The sequence below is a fragment of the Miniopterus schreibersii genome (assembly GCF_964146895.1).
Source record: "Miniopterus schreibersii genome assembly, chromosome: X".
Taxonomy (NCBI): domain Eukaryota; kingdom Metazoa; phylum Chordata; class Mammalia; order Chiroptera; family Miniopteridae; genus Miniopterus; species Miniopterus schreibersii.
This window is the reverse complement of record NC_138104.1, coordinates 98646443-98658648: the sequence shown is the minus strand read 5'-3', so window position 1 is coordinate 98658648 and position 12206 is coordinate 98646443. Positions and strand designations below refer to the sequence as shown.

Below are 12206 nucleotides of genomic sequence, written 5' to 3'. Positions count from 1 at the left end.
ATACATAATTTGCAACTATTTTCTCCCATTCTGTGGGTTGTCTTTTCACTTTCTTTCTTTGTTAAATATTTTTATTGATTTCAGAGAGAGAGGAAAGGAGAGGGAGAGAGAGAGATAGAAACATCAATGATGGGAGAGTCATTGATCGGCTGCCTCCTGCACGCCCCCCACTGGGGATGGAGCCTGCAACCTGGGCATGTGCCCTGACCGGGAATCGAACGGCGATCTCCTGGATCCTAGGTTGATACTCAACATGCTGGCTGGGCCTTTTTAACTTTCTTGATAGTATTATTTGTAGCACAAAAGTTTTAAATTTTGATGAAGTCCAATTTATTCATTTTTTTCTTTTGTCACTTGTGCTTTTGGTGTCACATCTAGGAAACCATTACCTAACCCAAGGTCATGAAGATTTGTTCCTGTTTCAGGTCTTAGATTGAAGCCTATGGTCAATTTTGAGCCTATGGTCATTTTTGTGTATAGTATGAGGAAGGGGTTCAATTTCATTCTTTTCCATAGGGATATCCAGTTGGCCCAGCACCATTTGTTGAAAGGAGATACTTTATCTGCCTGTTCAGTGACTGTCCCTCACCATGATACTTTCTCACTGGTAACCACATGTTGTCAGGGTGAAGAATAGCTCCTACCAGTAACACAAATAGTGCTACAAATGGCAGGAATTTAAGCTTTGGGGTCAGGGAACTTCATACAACTGATTTGAGTTCCCAGACCAATTTATTTTGAAGTGATAAGAAGTTACTTCACATTCATGATTTTTTAAGCCCTGAGGAGAGAGACAGCCAGGCACATGATGATTAGTCTATATAGTCCTCTCTCAGCCAGGGTTCTTGGGAAGAATTAAACTCTGATGCACTTACACATCCATTGTCTATAGCAGGGGTGGGGAACCTTTTTCTGCCAAGGGCCATTTGGATATTTATAACATCATTTATGGGCCATACAAAATTATCAGCTTAAAAATTAACTATGACAAAAGCTCCTAGATTTATTGAATTTGAGCCCCACCTGCGGTTGCCTTGGCAGGGCCAGACCAAATGATTTCATGTGGCCGTATACGGCCCGCAGGCAGGATGTTCCCCACCCCTGGTCTATAGTAAGTAAACCTCTCTCCAATTCATCTAGAGTGGTCTTTACTCTGTATCCTCTTTGGGAAAATTTAGAAAAGAGTCACAATCATTTTCTTATTCTTTAACAGAACACTGGTTAAGCAATGCTAAAAAATAGGTTAGTTGCAAAATGGTCATCAGCTCTTTTGGAAATGAACATCAGAACTGACCTATTATAAGAAACAAATTCTTCAGATATCATCATAGCCCACTCCATTTAGGGCGAAGGAACTGAGTCCAGGTTATGAGCCATATCATACACAACTCTCAGACTGTGTTATAATTAACGACCTGCCCATAAGGATGAAAGTAGGGTTTTTCTTAAAAATAATGTGGCTTAGCTGGTTCCCCCCACATCTCGTGTGTCTGCTGAGGATGGACTTTGGAAACTGGAATGGTGTGAGCAGTTTTGAGATGCATGGTGGTGTGTCACAGTACCACGACTGAACGGGTGCCCGCCGCCCCGGCTTCTGCTCTTCCCTGTAAGCGCCAGCGTCCTGTTCCGCCCAAGCCAGTGTGGCAGTGTCTGCTCGCCTGCATGGCATTCTCAATGTGGTTGGGATTCTGGTTCTCTTTCCACCTCATGTTTGGTGGTACTGGAATGCCTGTGGGGTCGATGATTGGCATCCCTAATGAAAACCTACCATTTCTAAGTAGAGAAAAAGCAAAACAAGTTCAGTTCTTAGAAGCTCAGAATTCCTTGGGAGAAACCAGGGCCCAGGGTGAAGGCTAAGATTTTTCTCACCTAGAGACCCAAGTTTATATTTTTTCAAATATTGGTTCAGCCACTTGAACAAAAACCAGATAATAGTTCCTCAAATAACATAGAAATTAACTTCTTTCTTATGAAAAAGTCTGAGTTGGTGAGTGATCCAGAAGCATATAGTAGCTCTGTCAAGGAACCTCGGTACCTTCTGTCATCTTGTTCTAGACCTCCATGGGGATTGCCTTTTTCCATATGCTTGAAAATGGCTCACCATGAATATGTTTATGTTCCAGGCCCTGGGGAGGGGGAAGGAACAATTGGAAAGAAAACATTACTTTTAAGGGCGTGACTCATGAGTGGCATACATCACTTCTCTCTGATCCCTTTAGACAAAACTTAGTCATATGGCCTCACCTATCTGCAAGGCAGATAGGGAAATGTAGCTTCTAGTTTGGTGGCCATATACCTAGCTCAAACTAAGGATGATATGTGACTGCAAGCAAGAATAGTCTCACAGTGCTGCAGTTCTAAATCGATAGATAGCATGATACACAATAGAACCAGACAAAATTAATGTCTGCTTAACTGTTACTCCTTGGAGACCAGGCTGGTTATATCCCAGTCTGAAACAACGAGTAACAATATTGGGAGAACCTGAAGAGAGAAACTCTGGAAGCAGCTCTTAAGATGGTGAGGCAAGTTGGCCTTTGCTGAACCTGTGAGAGTATTCTGGGCCTCATCCTACCTTTGCATTATTTAGGGCTTCTTTGGTTACAAATAATAAAAAGCAACTTGAGGTAGCAAAATGATATGCTTTGCTATAAGGATATAGAGGAGACTCATGGAAACCTGTGGCAGGAGTGGATTAGAAGAGATGATTGCAAACATTTTGGGGCTCCCTCTGATTCTTCTCCATTTTCTTAGAGTATTTTTTTTTTCTTTTTTAAAATCTATTAAGACTTCTCAACGACCTTTGGCTCCAGAGATTAATTCTCACTGGAGGGCCCAAGCTAAACTGAACTCTTAGCTATAACTCACGTACCTGGGAGAGAGAATCTGGTCTGCTCAGCATGGGCCAGCATCCATTCGAATGTGAAAATAGAGGTGAGGGTTTCTTTAGACAAATAGGACTGCCTGCCAGGGGGCCATTCCTGTGGAAGAAGGGGAAGTAGATGGAGGCAGTTCCCAGAGATGGGGGAAACCTTTATAAACTGGGCACACATAGTGTAGTAGTAGTTTAAGGAGGGGCGACCAGTTCTGATGAACATCTTTCTTTCTAATTTTTTATTTTGAAATAACTATAGGTTCACAGAAATTACAAAAGTAGTACAAAGAAGTCCTCTATCTTTCACCTAGTTTCTCCCAATTATTACATTTTACCTAACTATAGTATAATATCAAAACCTGGAAATTGACATTGGGATAGTGTATGCGCATAGAATTGACCCTTGAACAATGTGGGGGGTTTGGGGTGTCAACCCCCCATGAAGTAAAAATCCATGTATAACTTTTCACTCTCCAAAAACTTGGTATCTGTAGGGGATTGGTTCTAGGACACCCTCCCCCCACGGATACCAAAATCCACAGATGCCCAAGTGTCCTATTTAAAATGGGTCAGTCACTGCATACAGTCAGTCTTTCATATCCATGGACTCCCAACCACAGATTGAAAACAGTATAGGTATTTGCTGAAAAAAATCTGCATATAAGTACAAGTCCATGTTGTTCAAGGTTCAACTATAATTCTATGCTATTTTATCACATGCGTAGGGTCTTGTAACCACCAGTGTAATCAAGATACAGGAGCCACATCTACCCTCTCTTCTCCACCATTCCTTACCTCTGGCAACCACTGATCTGTTTTCTATCACTATAATTTTGTCACTTTGAGAATGTCATATGAATAGAATTACACAACATGTGATCTTTTGAGTTTGGCTTTCTGCACTTGGCATAAACTCTTGAGGTCCATTCAAGTTGCTATGCATCTCAGTACCGCTAAGCAGCATTCTATGGCATGGATGCACCACAATCAGCTTAGCCATTCCCCTGTTGGAGACACTTTGGTTGTGTCTAGTTGCTGAGTATTACAAATAAAGCTGCTGTGAGCATCTATGTACAGGTTCTTGTGTGTACGTAAGTTTTCATTTCTCTGGGATAAATGTTCATGAGTGTGATTGTTGGGTTCTGTCCTAAGTGTAGGTTTGGTTTTTAAAGAAGCTGCTACATTGTTTTCCAAAATGGCTGTACCATTTTATCTTCCCACCAGCAGTGTATGAAAGATTCAGTTCCTCCACATCCTCACCAGCTTTTGGTATTGTCACATTAAAAAAAAAAATTTAGTTCTTCTAATAGGTGTGTAGTATTATCCCATCATGGTCTTATTTTGCATTTTCCTAATGGCTAGAGATGCTGAACATCTTTTCATATGTTCATTTGCTATCGATGCCCTCTTGGGTGACATGTCTCTTCTTGACCTTTGTCCATTTTCTGATTGAGTTGTTCATTTTACTGTTGAGTTTGAGAGTTCTTTATGTATTCTAAATACAAATCTATTGTCATATCCTTGGTTTGAAAACATTTTCTCTCAGTCTGTAGCTTGTCTTTTCATCCTCTTAACTGAGCTATTCAAATTCCTTTGACTTTCCATATAAATTTTAGAATAATTTTGTCTTGAGCTATAAAAAATGTTGCTGAGATTTCCGTTGGAATTATGTTGAACCTTTATATCAATCTGGTGAAAGTCGACATTTTTACTATGTTGAGTCTTCCAAATCATGAACATGATCTATTTTTCCATTTATTTAGATTTTATTTCTTTGATCAGTTTTGCATAGTGTTCAGCATGTAATTTCTGTACATGTTTTGATATGTCTAAGGATTTCACTTTCAGTCCTTGTAAATGGTATTATATTTTTAAATTTTGCTTTCCAAGTGTGCATTGTTAGTATATTGAAAATTTTTTGATTTTTTTAATGTTAATCTTCTATCCTGCAAACTCACATTTATCCATGCTGAAATCACTTATTAGTTCTAGGTGATTTTGTTAGATTCCTTGGGATTTTCTACATACACCATCATGTCATCTACAAACAGAGACAGTTTCATTTCTTTTCAAGATGTATGCCTTAATACCTTTTCTCATATTATTGTGCTGGCTAGGACTTCTAATATTATGTTGAAAATAGTGATGAGAGTAGAAATTCTTATCTTGTTCCTAATCTTTAGGGGCAAAACATTCAGTTTTTCATTAAGTATGACTGCTATAGTTTTTTTTGTAGATTCTTTATCAAGTTGAGGTCCAACTCTATTCATAGTTTTCTAAGAGTTTTTATCATGAATGGGTATTAAGTTTTATCAGGTGCTTTTTCTACATCAATTAATATGGTAATGTGATTTTTCTTCTTTCACCTGTTAAGATGGTGGATTGCATTGATTGATTTTTTGAATATTGAATCAGTCTTGCATCCTTGGAATAAATTACTCTTGGTCATAGTGTATAATTCTTTTTATATATTGCTGAATTCTATTTGCTAATATTTTGTTAAAGATTTTACATCTATATTCAGGAGGGATATTGTGTCTAATTTCTGTCTTGGTAGGCTGCCCCTTTCCAAGTTTTTTGATTAGAGAGAGTAGGATTGGGGGTGGTGTGTGTATTTTTAGTCTGCCCTCAATGGCATTTCTGAATTACCAACTTCTCCACTACCCAGTCTGGGATCTATGAAGCAAACAAACAAGCAAACAAAAAACAACCAGGGAATTTACTGCTATATGTTTCCCTGGGTGCCAAGTTCCCTAGCTGGTTTGCCTTCTCCATTCCACTTTTTGGAGTCATCTTATGTTTGTTTTATACATTATGTCCAGGGTTTCAACTGCATGTACTTACTGGAAGGAATAGGGAGAAGTGTGTCTTCTCCATCTTGTCCTGAAACAGAAATCCAGTCTATATATTTTAAAAAGATTTGAAGTTCCTTCTCTGCATATATATGGATGAAAAATTAATCTTCAAATCTGTTGGGGAAGGGATTATGTATGCCTTCTACAGACTAGCAGAGTGGCTAGCATCGAGAATATTCTCAGTGACTGTTAATCACATCGCTACAGTTGCGTTGCTCTGGCCTAGAACCCATCTCCCAGTGGTTACAAATATGTTTTGTTTTTCTAGGGGCACTTAAATTGCCATTTTGCTCTGAGAATTTAGTATTTCTTGCTATGGAATATAACGTTGAAGGTTATACAACCATGTTGATTTATTTTCCCAGCTGTGGATAGTTTTGAGGGCCAAGGAGAATGCTAGGAATAATTTGGGCCGGACAAGCAGTGTAAGCAGAGACTGTAATGCGCAAAGTGGGACATTTAGTCATTCTATTTATACCTGTTCTATGAATTTACTATAGACTTAATTTGGGAATACAGGTATTAAAACATTTCTGTGTATTTCTCAGTGCTACAGATGTACATGCTGGTGTGTGCACATGCACGTGCTCACTTGCACTCAGGTGTTCATGCCTCATAATAAAGGAATATAGGAAAGTTATGTAGACTGGCTGAATTAATGTAGGATCTTTGCTAAAGATAATGTTCTATTTTTACCTTCAGACTTGTCCACAGGGGCCATTTGCAGGTCTCTTAAATGCCATCAATGCTTACACAAAAAGAGCATTCCAGTTCATATGGTTTGTCTGGAAGAAATACTTATTAAAATATCTTGGAATAAGTGGAATGAAAGTGTTTATAAAGGCCTAAGTCGCAGTTTTTCTTCAGGTGTAAATAATTCATCCCAACAAATTTGTTTCGTTTGGTGTGTGCCTGCCTGCCTGCCTGTTTGTGAATATACAATTTTATTTTTGGAGCCCTGTGACATTAGCCCCTTGTTAGTTTAGCACTTCTCATGAATCAGAGAGCTCTGACAAGGGTTCAAGGTCCAGACCTCTAAGTTCTGTTTCACTGAACTGTTTGTACTTTTTGTAGACAGTCTTCCAAACAGAAGAAGGCTATTCAAACTGCTATCCGCAAAAATAAAGAGGCAAATGCAGTGCTGGCCCGGTTGAACAGTGAACTCCAGCAGCAGCTCAAGGTAAGGGACATCCTGATTTTTGGATTACCAAGCTTTTCATCTAGTTGTTATGTTCTGTTTTGACCATTGGCTGAGTGTCTGGTTCCATTCCTGTTGGTAAGACATGCCTCTTTGTTCTCAAACTCCTTTTGGAAGGCAGAGAATTGCTGTATTTAAGTTTCAGGGGTTGGTTCTTGTATGCTTAGAGGAAGACTAGTAACTTTAATATATAGGCTGCATATTGAGTGTTAGTTAAAAGGACAGAGAATCTATTACAAGGGCTGTTTGAAGCATTCATTATTGTCCAAAGCTTCTGGGTAAACCCTTACTTGTTAGATGTACCCTGAATGGTGCTATACTTATTTCAGTGGAGGAGGGTGGCCCTGATGCTATCAAAGGCCAGCCCCTCCCCTGGTACTTTGGAAATGGTTCCATATCACCCTGTTCTTATCATCTGTGTCTCTTCATTATTAATCTCCCCTGTATTAGTTTTGCAGGGCTGCCAGAACAAAGTACTGCAAAGTGGCCAATCTAAAATAACAGAAATCTGGCCTCATAGGCTGGAGGCTAAAAGTCTGAAATCAAGGTGGCAGCACAGCCAGGCGCTCTCTCTGAAGGCTCTAGGGGAGAACCCTGCCTTTTCTCTTCCCAGTTTCTGGAGTCTACTTTTGCTTTTTTACTCACTCCTAATCAGTTTTTTAATTTTTAACATGATTCTCTGCCAGTCACTGATCCTTTTAAACCTGAAGATGAGCCCAGCCGGGCGTGGCTCAGAGGTTGAGCATCGATCTAGGACCCAGGCGATCAGGGTTCGATTTCTGGTCAGGGCACATGCCCGCATTGCGGGCTCCATCCCCAGTCGGGGGCGCGCAGGAGGCAGCCGATCCATGACTCTCATCACTGATGTTTCTATCTCTCTATCCCTCCCCTTTCCTCTCTCTGAAATCAATAAAGATATATTTTTAAAAAATGAAACTGAAGATGAGATTGAGGCTATGGCAAGTGTATGTGAGTCAGTCAGTTTCATTTCATCATCTTCAGAAAAGCACTGAGAGATTACAAAATATGAAGCTTCCTTTATCCATCACCAGCTATAAACATGATTACCTTCCAGTCCACCCATCCTTGAGTCAGACAGTACTTAAGTCTTTATGGGTCCAGTTATGTTCCTTTTTAATATCTGATGAACTAAATATGAACCCAGGAAATGACCCCTTTGCTTTTTTGTTTCTCTTTTCTCTATTTTACACAACTCAGGAGGTTCATCAAGAACGGATTGCATTGGAAAATCAATTGGAACAACTTCGTCCAGTCACCGTGTTGTGACCCCAAGATCCAAGTAATAGTGGGTGATCTTTTCTGCCAAGATCTTTCCTTCAACTATTTCAGTCCAACTACTTGTCATAGACGTCTTACTGTCAAAAGCTGTGAGCAGCAGAATAGCATCCATGTCACCCTTTCTCTTGTACATGTGTGTTTTACTGTGATGGAAAAATACAACTGATTATCACACTTGAAATTGTAATTATCAGTGGAATTTATCTACCATTCTTCAGTATTTCCTTGAGGTGTTAGATGTTGCTCCTTAACAAAAATCAATCTTCTAGCAAATAACAATTTAGAGCATTATTTATTTAAAGAATTTATGATTTGTATAAAACCTTATAATCTAGTACCTTCAGGATGCTTGTTTTATTTTTGTATGTATATCATGTACAGTAGGTTGGTTTCCTGAATAATTGGAATTCTAACTGGATTGTCTTTGGCATGATGATAATAAAAACAAAAACTAAAATAAAACAAAAGCATCAGATTTAGACTGGCACTGTGCCCTTCACCGCCATATGCCAAAAATTGCTTCCCTAGTACCATTTCGATATTATATCTAGCTATAAATAATACATGACTATTGTTTTCTACTGAATGTCAAAGGCTTACTGGGTCTTTCCACCTTTGTAAAGTGGAAGTTTTGTCAGTGATCTATTTAACTTGGCCCAGCTAGGCCGTCAACCCAGATAACTCAGTCCTTTCATGTAAATTTTTGGACAAGAGCAATGTGCATTAACTATGATCACCTGATCAAATTAAATAAATAGTTGCCAGATCTCTTCTTTTTATCCTGCATGGGAACATATCTGTAAATGCATGAATTTGGAAACTACCCATCAAATACGAAAGGCTGATGAGACTGTTCGGATTGATAAACATTTGTTGTTTGAACCTAGGTATTCAAACTGGGGAAGAAGAGGGAAAATGGTTGTTACTAACCATTCAATAATCTCTGGTAATTATTTTTGTCTTTGTTATTGTAACCTGGATTGTAAGTGTATTGGGTATAAAGAAATAATGAAAGAAAGCCAATTCTGACACTGGATATATAACTGTTTGGTTCTCTGTGAAGTGTAACCTTGGGCAGTGACTGGTTTATGTGCAGTCCAGAAGCGCCCAACTGAGCCCAGTCTAAGTGAGGTAAAAGAGTGAGCTCAAATTGCAGAAGCCAATATCCTATAGAAATTCCGACAGCTGCTGCTTCACCTGAAAGCTCAAACTGAAAATGGGAATGGACCAACGCTCACAGGGATCAGGGCACGCTGGCTTTAATATCACTTGGAGAGATTGAAGGCAAGAATGCTGTCTCATGCATTCTGCTGTTTCAGCCATTCTTAGGATAGAGGGGTGGGGTGTGCCTAGGGTCCTTTTTGAAGTGGTTTGGATAGGATTGCAGCATGTGAGATTAAGTCTTTGATTTCAGTAGAGCTGACAGCTTTTAGAAAAGTAGGCGATTATTTAATGCTTCCTTACTCCATTGTTAAGCTTTATCAATAGCTTAATGGCAGAAGAGAAAGGCTCAAACAGATGATGTTTTTCCAAAGAAAAACAAATTGTTGATTCTGTTCTGTGCATATTAAAGGCTTTTGCATTGGTTTGATTTTTAAAATGAGAAATCTTGAACTTTCTCTGTTCATTCCCTTTTCCTTCCCCTTTGGCTGCCTTTTTCGTCCCTGGAGGAAGGGTTCAGAATCAGTTTAAACCCTTCCTAAAGTCACGAATGGGTCAGTGCAAAGTTAACCTTTTTTCCCATGTTCTGATATCTGGGGGCTGCAGCAGATTTTATCAACAGTGTCCTTGTTGCAGACGTTTCACAGCATGCTTGCCTTTTGTTACGTTCAATCCAGGAAAGAATAGCATATGCACTTTACCCTGTGATCTTCCAGTACATACACACTCAGTCAAGATAGCACTTCATATCCATGAAGCAGACATGTAAACTAAGGAATGCTACTCTATATAATGAATTTTTAAAATATTGACATTTCCCCCCATCAAGCCAATGCTAGAGTGAGCCAAATTAGGTCCGAGTTTTGCTTAGTTGGTTTGGTTTTCATTAAAGGAAAAACTTGCATCGGATAATCAAAGCTCCATGAGTTGTATAGTCTGACCAATATTTTAAGATAGACATTGCATTAAAGCACATAACAATAATATCTATACCCAGTCTTCTTCACTGGACTTATAGTGACCACAGTTTATTAGTTGCTTAGAAGTAGATTTTTAAAAAACAAATACAAACACATAAGATGTACATACACACATTATTATTACCTAACTAATGTTTATATTCTATTTCTCTGTTTTCTTAGAGTGTGCACTTTCAATTTAGGATTATAACTCCTGATAATGTTTCTGTGAGCCTTTAATGTGATTTATAGAATTTAATGGTAATTTATAATCACCATTATACCTCTTCTGTAAAATACTCCAAAATTAGACCTGCTTGTTGGGCAGAATTCTGTGAGAGAAGGCCAATCTTGCCCCCATCCACGCACATTTAATAACCTTGTTAAGTGTTGGTCCTCCATAGGGGTCCCATAGTCCCAAGGATGAAAGTACAGTAGGAGCTGATAGTGGGCTTATTGGATACCTCAGTGTCTCTTGTATGTGGCATATTTCTTTTGCCACCTCCCTATCCAGTAGACATACAGCAAACCCAAAAGGTAGATATCTGGAATGCAGGTAGGTGGTGTCATCAAGGCAGATATTTGCTTTAGTTGGAAGGATTTAACTGCTTTATTAATATTAAAGAAGTGCTTTGGGCCTGATTGGGAGAGGAGGCTGCTTAGCTGGAAGCTATGCCCATTTTACTGTCATTGGAGAAGAGGATGTCTCACCTGAGAGGACCTGTACCCGTCTTTTGCTGTTTGCTTATAGGGAAATCAAGGCCCTGGGAAACCATAGTTCCTAGCCCAAGGATCCATAGAAAGAATTAATTAGTAGCAGAGTTGGGATGCCAGACTGATTTTATGGATTCTAAGATAACTCCTTGAGCCTCTAACAATATTAAAAACGGATTAAAAGAGTTTCTTCTATTTACCTTGAATTTTATTTGCTTAATCAGTCTTACAATATGAAAACATGTTTTAATGAATATTAATTAGATCTAGATATTTCTCATGGTTAGAAGCAAAAAATAAAATCTGAAGGGAAAGAATATGATTAACTATTTGTTCTTTTGAACACCTCACCTTTCATGATGCAATAAGTTACTCTCAGTTTCTTGGCAGAACTTTTGAGAGCTGTTGCTTTGAATGGATTCCATTCCTGTATTCCTTATGGGAGTTTGTATTTAAAATAGACTAGAAATGAACTCAATATGTAGTCAGTTAGTTTTTTTCAGTATATCTTTTGTTACTTGGGTTGCAAATGTTCAATTTCAGCATACTTTAGGATGTGTAATCAAAAACATGAGTTTTCCTTTGATTTCCTACCAACGTCTAAACTATCATAAAGCATCCTTCTCTTCATGTGTGACTTGATTCTATAGTCTGTTTCTAAATGATATTGTCTATTTCTTAAATGACCTCACACTCATGGTGATAATAGATGTGTATTCAGAAGATCAGTAAGAAAATAATCTGGACTGGATGTGTTTTTTTGCAGTTAAGACAAGCTTTTGCAAATGTCTTCTAAGCAGTATTTTGAAATATCTCAATTATTGTATAACACCTTAGAGCTAAAAACATTTGTTCAACACAAAGTAGAATCACACCTCCTGGCTAGATATCAGCAAGGGAAATGTGATTTTAAACATATGAAAAAAAAAGAATTTCAAATATCTTAGCAACCAGGTCTTTCCACATTGACAAGTAGGACTCAGTAGGTTGTAGCTTGAAAATTATGAATGTATGAACAAAATGAAATATCAGTTGAGAAGCCTTTTTCTTCTCTAGTTAAATAGAACACTAGTAACTTTGGTTTCTCTTTCCAATTGATTTATTCTGTTTTAAGTGTACACTTTTAAAACTCAGATCAAAGGATC

General features: G+C 38.5%; 1 protein-coding gene across 3 annotated transcripts in view; it reads left to right on the top strand.

Moving 5' to 3' along the window:
• REPS2 (RALBP1 associated Eps domain containing 2) overlaps positions 1-11981 on the top strand; it is a 172563-nt gene extending 160582 nt beyond the window's left edge. For all 3 annotated transcript variants that reach the window (XM_081126456.1, XM_081126454.1, XM_081126455.1), the window contains 2 exons: positions 6805-6910; positions 8147-11981. In XM_081126456.1, coding sequence (XP_080982582.1) covers positions 6805-6910; positions 8147-8215 — 175 coding nt within the window. In that variant the 3' untranslated portion in view covers positions 8216-11981. The remainder of the gene's footprint in view (positions 1-6804; positions 6911-8146) is intronic.
• The last annotated feature ends 225 nt before the right edge of the window (positions 11982-12206 follow it).